This window comes from Eretmochelys imbricata, chromosome 6 (genome assembly GCF_965152235.1).
Source record: "Eretmochelys imbricata isolate rEreImb1 chromosome 6, rEreImb1.hap1, whole genome shotgun sequence".
NCBI lineage: Eukaryota > Metazoa > Chordata > Testudines > Cheloniidae > Eretmochelys > Eretmochelys imbricata.
Genome location: NC_135577.1, coordinates 56794140 through 56807273, shown reverse-complemented (window position 1 = coordinate 56807273; position 13134 = coordinate 56794140). Strand labels below are relative to the sequence as shown.

Sequence of the window (13134 nt, the reverse complement as noted above, 5' to 3'; positions counted from 1 at the left end):
GAAGGTGACCTGATTCTATCTGCAAAGCAACAGATCCGTTAACTGAAATGCAATTGCAAGGTCTCTGTTGCTGATAATGCTTAGGACAGAAAGAATCCAGCTTGACTTTCAGATCCCAGGGTTAGCAGTAAGAAAAAAAATTCAATTCACAGGGAAAATATTGCCATTATTTAGTTGTTTGCCAACAGAATACATATATACTTGTCAAAGCCTTTGAAACACAAAGGGTAGCCATCAGTAGATATTTAGAGTTTCTTAATTCTGTTACAAACAAAATCTCCAAGACAAATCCTAATGTAATTCCCTCTCCCCAACTACCCTTGCTTCAGAGAGTTTATCTTGCTATAGAAGTAACTGAGGGCTTGTCTACACAAAGTTCCATAGCAAATCCACATGGAAACATTTTTATACCAGAACAAAAAAGTGGGTTAAATGAAAAGGAACAAGGCACTCTGTTTCTGGAATGAGAATGTCCAGACATGGAGTTGATAAGGAACAGCTACTGTGCTTTAAATTCACACCCTACCTTAATCCACACTAACTTTCAAGACCTGATTGATGTTAAACCTAATCGCACAGTAGGGGGCAAGAAATGAATGTAACAGGCTAACTTACTCCCTCTAATGCATGCAGAATTCAAGGGACATACTAACAATGACCTCTAAATACTAAAAACTCAGAAGAGATCAAGTATCCTCCATTCAGCGGATAAGGGAGGGAATCATTAAGAAATAGGATAAACTTTATTTGGATGAAGATACTCACTTGAGAATCTAACCTAGTCAACGTGTGTTTCACTTGCAGCTTTTATCTAGTATAAATGATGGGTTCTCTGTAACTTGAAGTCTTCAAATCATAATCTGAGGACTTCAGTAACTCGGTCAGAGGTTATAGTTCTATTACAGGAGTGCATGTGTGAGATTCTGTGCCCTGTAATGTGCTGGAGGTCAGACCAGATGATCATGATGGCCCATTCTGGCCTTAAATTTTATGAGTTCCTAGTTGGAACAAAAAACTCTACAACAAAATTAGATTCTGAGTTTGTCTTAAAAAAATACCAAAACCAGACACCTCTAGATAAAGATGAGAATGTCTTGAAGAAAAAGCAAGTTAAAGCAGCTTGAGCAAGGGAAACCTCAGTTGATGCCAATACAATAAGCACAAATGTCTACGGACTATATCCAAGACAAACTTTGTGGAAAGGATACCTTTAGCAGCTTTCCATTTAGAACTGCAAGGCTAATCATGCTCTATAGACTATCCCAGGGTCCAATCCTAGGTAAGTAAAGGACAGAGATGCTTGCACATATTTATTAATTTAATTAATTTCATATGAAATATTTCCATAGGTGATAACACAAAAAATGTTTCATAATTAGTTGCAAAGGTAATAAATACACCATAGTTTTATTTGAAGTGTATAGCACTTGAAAGTCTTTTTGCTTTGACTTTGTGTGGATGAAATATTACTCTACAGAACTAGGAGTAGAGTCTAGTGGTTGCAGCCTGCTGCTGGGAGTTTGACTCCTGGGTTCCACTCATGAGTCTGCTACTGACTTATAATGTTAATTTAGGCAAGTAATTTAATTTCTCAGTTCTTTATCCTATCTCCCCAACCAAATGGGCATCTGATGCTTGAATAGTGCCTATCTAAAAGTTATGTTGAGACTCAGGTTTCTCCTTTGAAGCCAGTGTCACTTGGCTTATGGTCTAAGCACCCCAAGTGTCTACACTTTGAAAAGGCAAAGAAAGAACAAAAGAAAATGCACTTTTTTAAAAAAAAAAAAAAAAAAAAAGGGAGCAGATACTTTCCCCCATGCTTTATTTTAAAAGGAGGTGGATGAAGGAATCTAAACTTTTGACTTCATATGGTGTAGGATATTCAGACCACAAGAGGGCACCAAAACCAAAGCATCCTCTTAAAAATAAAAGTGTACAACTGCTGTTCAATATATAACCTGTGTTGCAAAATATGCACATCATAACATCACACAGAATGTGATGAAATGCATATTACCTAGGAAAACAGGCACCTACATGCAAAAAAATTTGCATTCATAGTACATGATGGTATGAACATAGTGTATGCTGAAAGGCTTACAGCAAACATCACCTGTACTTTGTGACCAGTAAAAAGGCTAAATATTTAATAATAGCACAACCACCTGGTGTATAAGTCAGACAATTTAAGACCAAAAAGACACTGGAAAGTCTAAAACATTAAAACAAATGATGATTTCAAAATGGAAGAAAATGTATGCAGTCTATATACTATTAGAGGGTTGCTTCAATCTTCCTTTTAAAACGGGTTGCTTTTTAAAATGACAACACAACTTGAGGCCAGAAGATCATACAAATGGAAATAATTAGAAAGAGGGGTGCAATTATTCACAGAGACAATAATATTTTGTTTAAAAATAAAAGGGGTTTTCCCTGCCTATAGTTTAGCATTATATGCAATAAAGCAGCTTTTTTGAGCATAGGGCATGGGAAGCTCCCATACTACAGCAGCTGCCTCTTTTCAGCAGTCACCTTAGAACTGACCCAACTGTAATCTCCAGTGCAGTTCCAAGTTACTCTAATACTATGGCAAGCAGCTCTTCCCAATATCTGAGTGCTCAGATTATGGCATTATGCAGTGTAAGGACAACTGCTTTCCAAAAGGGTTAAAGAATTTTCAAAGAGGACGCTTCTTATGTTAAAATGAGGTTTTTAACCTCTCCCCGCTGCTCAGGAATTAAAAAAACGTGTGACATCCAGGACAGAGTTCCTTTCATTATCAGACGGAACATCTGCGGCTTGCTACACTAGCAGGACCAGCAGAATATAGTTGACAGGAGTGGCTAACTCCTGAGTAGCAGCTTTTGGGATGCTATGGAGTTGACCAACGTTTCCTGTTTGCATTTTAACTCCTTTATGTCAATTTCTTTGATCCTGTGACTTGCACACCCTTTCAGACGACTTTAAACAGCTGTTGTGCCACCTGTCCTTCCAATTATGTTTAATATGTATATGAAATACTTGACATGTCAGTCTTCTAATAACCCATCACCAAGTAATTAAACATCTCCTCAGCTCCCACATCACTTTCCATTAAGGGCCAGTATAGGTAGGACCCTTGGCAGTTAGTCTCTTGGTTGGTACTCCCCCAATTTCCTTGGAATGTGGGAAGTGTTTCTGTTGGTCTAAATTATGTCAAGTGCACTCAGATGCTAGAATGACAGTGCCTAAAGACTCTAATCATCATCAACAAGAGTCCACAATTTTCACCTGTTGACAGAAACACATTTCCTGCAGTGACATTGCCTGTCTAGAAATCTGAAAGTAAAACAGTTTAATATCATACTGTGCATATTTATAGGGACATGGAAGGTTAGGTTTTTATCAATCATTTTTGATAAAAACAATGAAAACTGTTTTGTTGATTTACCCCAATCCCCTGCAGTGTTTATAACCCAACCTCAACAGTACTGGGTTACTGTCCTAGATCTGGAAGGTGAAAACTAAAACATAAAAATGAGATAGAGTAGGACTATTAAATTTAACCTGCTTCAGACACTAAGTGCCCTGATTCCAACATGTCAGTCAGCTCCCCGCAAAACAAAGATGGCAGGAAAACAAAGCCTGCTACTCAGACGCTGGTTGTTTTCAGGTGGGCTGGGTAATCTAGCAGTAATGAGCATCCAATAAAAATTTAGCATTCCTACAGCACACCTTCAAAACTTCTATATAAACTTTAATATAGTGTCTCAACACTCCTGAGAGGTAGGGATGGGTTACCCTCATTTTACAGATGGAAACCAAAACAGAAAAAAAGATACATGAGCCTCACAAACAGTCTGTGCAAGAGCCATGACTACAGTTCAGCAATGTGTATTTCCTAATCCCATGCTCACACCATTACACCATGCTGCTTCCCAAATTCCTCCAGAGCCCATTTGCTCCTTTCTTGTAAGCATGCACAGAATCAAAGCAAACTAGAATTCAATACCTTGTGTGCCTCGCTACCTGTCCCAATTCACACTAACGTAGCAGACAGGCAGAGCACAGGGATAATACAACTTGAACACCTTCCAGTAAACTGAAGCACAGAAAACTTTGCTAGTGTTCTTTTAAATAATGCTTATCAAAGGTCGGGGATTATACAAAAGTTTAATTCACAGGTACTGAGTTTTAAGCATAGCACATGCTGCAAGACTGCTCTTATATCTGGCAACATATGTGAAGGGCTTCAAAATTAAGGATTGGGTGTGTGTGAAAACTATGCTGATTGACCCTGTGTGTGTGTGTGTGTGTGTGTGTGTGTGTGTGAACAATGAGACAAAACTGAAAAAGGGGAAAAAAACATGATGAGCATCAGGAGACTATTTTTAGCAATAATTTATTTAGGCTCTGGAAGAGTGCCCCAAGGCAAACAGAATCCCCACTGCTGAAATTATTCAAACATATGCTTGAAAATGTGCTGCATTGGCAGTGGAAGGACTGGCCTTTTCCCATTTCTAAAATGTATGATTCAGTAAGTAGCACATAGGTATGCAGTGTGCATCTGATCACGGAGGGTGTGTTTCAATTTACTATGAAGCCAGCAGTAGTGGCAGCAAGTACATCTCATAGTAAATTACTCATGTATTTCTCAGCAAGTTACTTGTGTACTTCTCATATGTTTCCATAAATACCTGAAGACGTAACAGATTTTAGATTAGAACACTGTGGGTTGTTTTACATATTTGTAATGCAGTGTTCGTCCTTTTGTTATGCAGTTTATGGCTCACTGTATTTCATAAGATGGTATAATACTAAACAGCAATTAAATCATGGGATATATGTGCCTGTCCCACACTAATTATATTCTTAACTAAATCTCACAATAAACCTGTCTCATCAAAAAGCTAGAATTGAAATTAAAATCTGACCACTAAAAATGGTGATTTCTTCAAAGTTGTGCAAACACTTGTGTGCAGGCCTGAGATAGGAAGGAACAACCCAAAACACATGTACACATATGTAGGTGTCTGTGTGCAAACCTCAATTTGTCTGTGCACTCTCAGTATGTACGTGCTTAAGATGGTCTCAGACCGTCTTGGCTTTCACTTTCCAGGAACTGCTGTATAGTTTCCTTTTCAGTCCATCTGAGGCTACAACTACACCATGGTATAGGGGTGCAATTTCCAGCTTGCATACATACTCAATGAGAGTTAGCATGAGTTATAAACAGCATAGCCATGGTAGCATGGGCAGCAGCAGCACAGCTTAGATATGCCGAGTACAAACTCATGTGTGCCTACTCAGCATGGATGCCGTCTGTACTCGTGAGGCTACTCTACTATTTATAATGATGCTAGCTCTCCCCAAGCTAGCACGAGTATGTGTACATGAGCTGGGAATCACACCCCAGCCTGTAGTGTAGATGTAGCCTAAATGTGCAATGAATAAAAATTCCCAAATCATTCTCAGCATCCTGGAACCGTCTTTCTTCTCTCTCCCCTAAATGAAAGACAAACAAGTCTGTTTTTCCAGTTTTGCATTCTTAAGATTTTAGATTTTGGTTTAAACCCATGTTTTAAACCAGAAAACTCATCAATATCAAGGTTGAATACACTGGTAAGTTTATTTTAAACATTTTGATAAAACAAAGACATTTACACCATGTGTCAGTTTCATACTTCTAATTGTTCTGCATTAGCCAATGATGCATAAGATAACCTAGATGGTCTTTCCCATCTCTAATGTCTCTAATCTCTAATACAAAGGAGTAGCATGACACGAAGAGGCACAAAAAAAGGGAAACAGTACAAATATATGGCAAGACACCTAGAAACTTGATTTCTGGCATTAGTGAAGTTAATATACCTGTTAAATGTTCAGCTTCCCTTTTGAATATAAGCCTTACAGGTTCCCTAAAGGACCTCACCAGTTAAACATTCCTGCGCTGTTAACACATGCTCACATTAGCAAAAGCCATACTGTTCGCATAGTTTTCGCAAGCAGTGTGGGCACAAGTCCCCAGCCCTCCCACCCCCTGAGAACCATGTAAGTCTCCTAAAGTGGTCTACAACCCAATGTTATAACATGAACAGAAAATAAAAGCCCTGGTTATGGAAACCATGCTAACAGCAGCAACTAACATTTGTTGGAGAACACTTTTAAATGTGGGGACGATGAGATCAAGAAGGTGCAAGTACAAGGAAATGCGAGACTGAAAAACTCTTGTAGAAGCACAGGCAGTTTCAGACAGAGCCACTGTTCATGAGACTCTCACGTCACGTTAAATAAATAGAGTAATTTAAAAAGGTGTCTTCTCTTTCTCCTCCTATTTCAAAATAGGATTGGCTTTTGTTCAGGTTTCAGTCCAACAAGGTTCTAGGGATTCAGGTAAACAACCAACCCCAATAAAATCATTTGAAAAAGACAGAGGAAGATTTTTATAAGCCCCACAAAAGGCTGCAGTAAAGTTCCATCCTGGCTGGGAAAACTGCAAGGGAAAACATTTTGAATTGACACACCATTAGGGAAATGACTTCTTTAACATACTTTAGGGATGGTAGCCCAGAATTAAGAGCTCCTTCCAAGTCAGCTTCAGGAAAGAGGATTTTGGAATGGAGGTAAATGAGAAGCCTAACACTTGAGTGGTAATACCACCTACTAAAATATATTTATAAAGGCCAAATAATTTTACACACCAAATAATGAAATGAAAATGTTTAAATGCATCAGGAAATAATATTACTCTGGTGGCAGAGTCTTGGAAGATCACCTATGTTGTGTGGCATTCACATCAATCAGCAGCTAACATATTTCTTGGTATACATTTAATGTGTTCTCTGAATTAGCATCTGGAATTGAAGAGATTTGTTCCCATACATTTTCAGGAACTTAGGGGAAGATACTAGTAATATTAAAATCAAACACATTTATCTCATCATGTGAGGCTTTCATTTAAATACTGAGTAAAATCATCCAGAAGTGTCCCTTGATGACGGTTTCACAGAAAAGGGACTGCCAAATACATTCATAAACGGTCTTCAGGATAGCTTGGGAGCTGCACATGAACCATTAGCAAGTACAGAAAAGACATCTGAAATAGTCAATGAAAGGCCAAGTGAAATTGAGTGAACCTTCTCCACAAGGTTGTACCTTGGATCTTAGAGTAGCCATTAATGGCAACAAAGCATCATGTCTCCAGACAGATTTTTTAAAAACATGTCTTTTTCAGCCCCCATCTCACTGTGGATTTTTTATTTATTTATTTTTTAAATAAAAGAACTAGAAATCCAGGAACACTTACTGTAGGTCCTGCATGAACAAATAAATGATCATGTAGTGTAGTAAGAGTGCATTATGGAGCATTTCTAAAACGTAAACGCCATTTAAAATCTATTATTCAAGCCTGGAAGTACTGGATTAAAAAATAAAACTATAATAGACAATAGTCCCTACCAGAACCTATAGCTTTAAAAGAAAGATCTCACAATTCTTGTCTGAAGAACTTAAATGAGTATATAAGGGGGCTAAGAGTAACACACTAGTTGTAGTGGTAAAATGACATGGAGAGACATGGATTCAACCCACATAACATAGAAAACGAGGGGTTAGGTTGCTGTGAAGGCAGCATGTGCTCTGTACTTAATGGCAGCCCCTCTAGTAACATAAGTAGCCCTGAATTAGCTCTGAATGGAGTACTATTCTCTTTCCCAGAGGAGATGTGCCTCAATGCTAGTCCTTGCTGGGAGAGAGGAGTATAAACAGAGGAAAATGGAATGATTCTTGGGAAAGAATATAGTGGTCTTGAACTCCAGTAAACAGCCTTACAGGCAGAGTGCACTCTATGTCACTTTTTGGCCATTTTTCAGCAGCTGCTTACCACTGCATACAGAAGAGGTGATGTTGTACACAAAAGGACAAAACTGCAGACAGCGGATCAACTTCAGGCTGCTCTCACACTCCTGACACTTTGTAGTTAAATCCAGCGCATGCCTGAAGGCTTGCAAGGCTTTGCTGATATTTTTCAGAGCCAGATAGGCATTTCCTAAACTCAAGAAAGTCAGGGGCTGCAAAGAGAAAAGCAATCTTGTATCAGCACAACAAATGTGTTTTGGGTTCAAAACCGAAGGTAAGCTATTGCAATAGACCAAGTCTCATTCCCTCCACACTCCCAAATCAGCGAGAAGGGTTTTAAAACCAATAATTAGTTGGACATACTGACTGTGCTTAGAATTTCAGGTTTTTAAAATGATACATAAATCTGACATATACCCACAAGTATAACATAAACCACTTATTTACAGCCCATCTTAAACATGGCACATTCTACATATGGCAGCAAAGAACGTGAAGTGAAATGTTTTAGGGGAGTTTTTAGTGAGGAGCCAAGAAGTCTAAAGCAAAAAGGTATCACGTAACATGAGATTTAATATGGGACAGGAGGGCCAACTAGTCTTTTGCCAGTCCAAGCTTATTGTTCTCCAGAAAATAAATAATTAAATTACTCAGAGCTCCAATTTCACACTAGCTTAGGATTTGTGTCTTTCAGCCCATTGTTCAATTCTTTGCAGTAGTAAGCAGACACTCTTACTCATAACTTTGACTATCCAAGAGCAATCTCTTGCATCAGAGACAAAAGACATTATAATGATTCTTCAAAACTAACCGACATGCATTTTAGATATCATCCAGTGATTTAAGTCCTGGCACACAATGAAGCATTACACTTTGTTTTCAAAAGCATCTTTATGGTTTATGCAGAGAAATTAAGTGCTGCATCTAACCCTGTGACCAGAATAATGACCACGCTCACGCAACAGAGCAGCCAATGTCCTCCACTAAATGATACTCCTTGTCATGGAACTTTTAAGACTAGTTATGGCTTTCAAAAATTTTTGCTTCTAGTATTAAAAACATGCTTCAGAAGAGTGTGTGCTTTTAACAATCTGATGATGCAATTAAGTCACAAGATACTAATTCATGTCCAGAGAGTTGATTCAAATTTGAGTTCAGTCTGATGCTCCAGCCAACCTTAGTCAGACAGTTTATTGGATTCTTCTTATGACCTCCCATCATGTGTTTGATACCTTCATTTGGTGGTACTACTTCTTGGGTGCCTTTGGTAATTCATTGTACCTCATTCATTCAGACAAGCCCCAAATCATCCTGCCCTATTGTTAATCATACCTTCTTGTTCACATTATCTTTCCCTTACACACCAGAGAATCCCCTTTAAATGCCAACTCTAATCTATCCACTGTCTGGTTAGCATTGTTAATATAAGGCTTTTGTGGTAAATTAACTGACATCACTATAGCACGGCACACTCAAGTTTGATTGCAATACTCTCAGTCTTGAACTGCTGTAGAGTTTTGCCAAAGGTACTGGAAGAACCTTTGGAAGAAACTCCCGCCAGTGCAACCTGTTTCTAAATACCATGGGTATTGTCACTCCCTCCCTCCAATTTCCTAATTCAATTATTTCATCATTCATCCCTTGCTTTCTTGTGATCCTCTTTTTTCATACACTTATCTGCGATCTAAACTGGTTAGATTCCTTTTCAGACGGTTGCAAAATTGCTGCTAGCTCTTCTATTAAAAATACCCCGATGCTACGCAGCTGATTCTAGTTTTGCCCTCCCAACTTATTTTAAAGTGAATTTAGTGCGGGAGGGGCTGACGACCCTGGAGATTCAAGTCCTTTGTCCAAATAAAAGGGACAGCATGGGCAGAAGCAACCAAATCTAATTGTGCAACCATTAGCTTCCCATACTACTGCTGAAGTGCCTCAATTCTCAGCCCCAAATATGATGGGGGAAGGAGGAATTGTGATCTGGACTCTTGTCCCCGGGGAACTGGAGTGAGACAAACTCATTTCACTTAGGGTTGTTTTTGTTTAAGACTTACACAACTTTTTCTGGCCAATCCAGTAGTTATATACATCTCTTATTACAAGCAGAAAAGTTGCAAACATGGTCTAACTATATTTAAAAAGAGAATTGAATACCAATGTTTTCCCCAAGAAAATTTTCTTCAAATCATTTACAGGCTACAAGGTATTTTACAAAATTTAGAAATATAACATAACTTTGTACCAGGCATATTTATAGTTAATGAGAAGTAAAGTTAATCAAAATATTTGCAAAGATACAACAGCTTTTGCAATAGTCTATTCCCACAAGATATCACAAGCAGCATTAAAAAAAAATGCAAAGAAAGGAACGTAAAATGCATGAGATTAATCAAGAAAACAACGGAATCATCCAGGCAGCAGAGATGGGTGTGTGTTATGAAGGGATATCTAGATAGCCAAGAGACTATTTTTGCACACTACTTCTTTTGGAACACCTATTGATCTGCAGTAATCCAGTTTTGCACTGTCTCCCCACATTTCTGAAAGGCATGTTATTTATCTTTATATCTATCTACCCATTATGTAGGGGGCAGCAGATTCCAAATTAACTCTTGGGCACAGCTAAGTGATGACTAATATTCAGGCCATGGCTACACAAACACAGTACGGCAAGCCGTGGTGTACTGCCAAGCACTAACTGTCTGCATGTTCTCTAAAACCCTGTTGTTGTTCTCTAAAAGCTTTCTAGTGTGCATTGACGTACTGTTTGAATGCGCAGTAGGGAACTTTTGGTGCACAGTACCTGAGTCCATGCAGTTAATGTATGGCATGCTGGAGCGCTGTAGATTTACACCCCAGCTTGTTGTGCAGTAAGCGTTTAGGTAGACGCACATGTAGATTTCCAAACCTAATTCTGCAACCATCAGTTTCCAAAAGGAGAGGATACAGTCTCATACTTTTCATTTCTCTTACATCTTCCATTAGAAAACTTCACAGCACTTCCAAACATGAATGAATTAAGCCTCACAACAGCACTATGAAATAGGGAATGGGGAAACTGAGCCACAGTAGATCAATTACTTGTGTAATATTACACGAGGAGTCAGTGGCAGGGCTAGAACAGTACTTTGATCTCTTGACTCCCAGTCCTGTGCTTTAGCAACAAGACTACATTTATCCTCATGTAAAACCAGCCTTAGTAAAACTGCTGGGTAGAAGCAACTTCTCAAGGATAGCTTACCTCCTATCAAACCTGATCTAAACATATTTTATGTAATGGTTTCTCTTTCCTTCAACACACAAGGATTAAATGTTAACATAAAGAATCTCCATTTTAGATATCAGTGATGCCAGGATTTGAATCCAAAAACACAGCCAGCTGGTTGGAATTCTGGTGTCCAGAAGCAACCTAATTTATTGTCCATATTTAAAGCTATTTATTCTTCCAGACACTGATACTTTAAGCATCCAGTGTTATCTGGCACTTTAATTTCCTGATCTTATCAAACATGAAGCAGCAACTTAAATGAACACGTTCCAAATGAGATGCCTGAAGAATTACATATATGAGAACAAATCTTGGGGATGGGAATTAATGAAGCAATGTTCCAGGAAGACTTTTGTTGTTGATTACTAAATTAATACAAAAACAATCCTTACCTCAGAATTATTGATGGCCACAGCTTTTACCAGGAGCCTGCTGGCATCCAGATGAAGACCATAATGAAGCAAAAGGTTAGCTAGATTGACTAAAGGGATATCCTGATACTCATGTGGAGCTAAGTTCAATGCTTTTCGCAAGCATGAGACAGCAAAGGTGCTATTTCCAACAGCACGCCAGTAGAGTCCAGCCTCATTAAGCATAAGCCATAAAGGATCCCTTGGCTGAAAAAAAGTCACAACATTTCAGGAAATTTCAATCGCTTACCATAGACTCTCTCCAACATAAGCAACTCAGTGTATTGCTTTTTGAACTGGATACAATTTATTCTACCTTGGCTGAGGGTACTTAGCTTACCATTTGAATGTCACAGGTGCAGGGTAGATGAACTAATGTTAATTTAGTAGCACCTGTTGCTCAGCAAAAGCATTCAGCTAGCAACCTTGATTTATGGGATTGTCCTGAATGATTTCCACAAAGTCCTTTAATGCATACATATGACAATCCCGCCTGGCCACAGGAATCAATGATTCTTAGCCCTTTGCCATTCCAGGGTGCAAGAACCACATTGCCACATGTACACATAAAAGGATACCATCCATTTGAGAAGTAGTCAGTTTCAAAAAGTAGTTGAAGGTGATTCCAGTTCCTATATCTGATTCAAGTCCCTCTACCAATTTGAGGTTTTAGAATAATATTTTCCTATTTTAAATAATTATCTATCCATTTGTATTTTGGGTAGCGCCCACAATGTGCTGGGCAACTGTCTAAACATATAGCAAGATAGTCACTGATCCAAAATGCTCACAACTTAAAGTAGTAAACATGGTGGGGCAGAGGGATAAAACGTACAATCAATCAGATTTCTAATTATTCTTAGCTGTCCCTTGACCTACAGTTACATGAAACAGACTAATTCATTCTTTAGAGAAGGAACAATGAAACTACGTAGAGTTGTGTCAAATGCACAACAAAATATGTAAAACAAATACTCTCTCTCTTTCAGCTGTAGCAATCTTAGGTGTTTCTTATAACCATAGTGGGTAAAAGTTTTCAGAGAGAAGTACATTTCGTAGATAATGGTATTTCTGCAGTATTTTTGAATCAATAGCCTCATACTAAAAGGTTTTATTTGCATTACAGGATATAATGGATAGTTTAATATGCTATCAAATCCGTTTTCCAATGTTTTTTGGGTAATCTGTAATTGTAGGACAAATCTAATGCTTCAATCCTGCAACAATTTACACATGTGTAATGTTACTTGTGTGAGTAAGTCTTATTGATGAGACCACTCACTGAATAATGTCACGCATGCATGCAGATCTGTCAGGGGTGCATTCTTAGGCCCTATACTGAAACACAAAAAAATACAGTGCTAAATGCAATGGTCTATATGCAGGGCTTGGAGTAATTGTTTTACTCTGTAAAACTGTAGTCATAGCTATTATTGTCTAGAACCTTCAGAATTCTAGAAAGACTTTTGTATTTCAGTTTTTAGGGGTGGGAGACATTTTTGTATTTCTAGTTGTAAATTATGGTTCCTCCTCCCAGCACTTGGTAGGAGAAGCAGTGATTTTCAGATTTACTACTGCTTTCTTAGCTGATTTTTTACTAACTGTAAGAGACACCCTAACTTA

The 13134-nt window shown here is 38.3% G+C and overlaps 1 protein-coding gene across 7 annotated transcripts in view; it reads right to left on the bottom strand.

The window, feature by feature from the left end:
* TTC17 (tetratricopeptide repeat domain 17) overlaps positions 1-13134 on the bottom strand; it is an 83181-nt gene that overhangs the window by 37763 nt on the left and 32284 nt on the right. For all 7 annotated transcript variants that reach the window (XR_013346340.1, XM_077818560.1, XM_077818561.1 and 4 more), the window contains 2 exons: positions 11494-11718; positions 7862-8048 (listed from right to left, as the gene is read on the bottom strand). Coding sequence is in view for 6 of the 7 variants with exons in the window: in XM_077818560.1 (XP_077674686.1) it covers positions 7862-8048; positions 11494-11718 (412 nt within the window). In the remaining variant the exon portion in view is untranslated. The remainder of the gene's footprint in view (positions 1-7861; positions 8049-11493; positions 11719-13134) is intronic.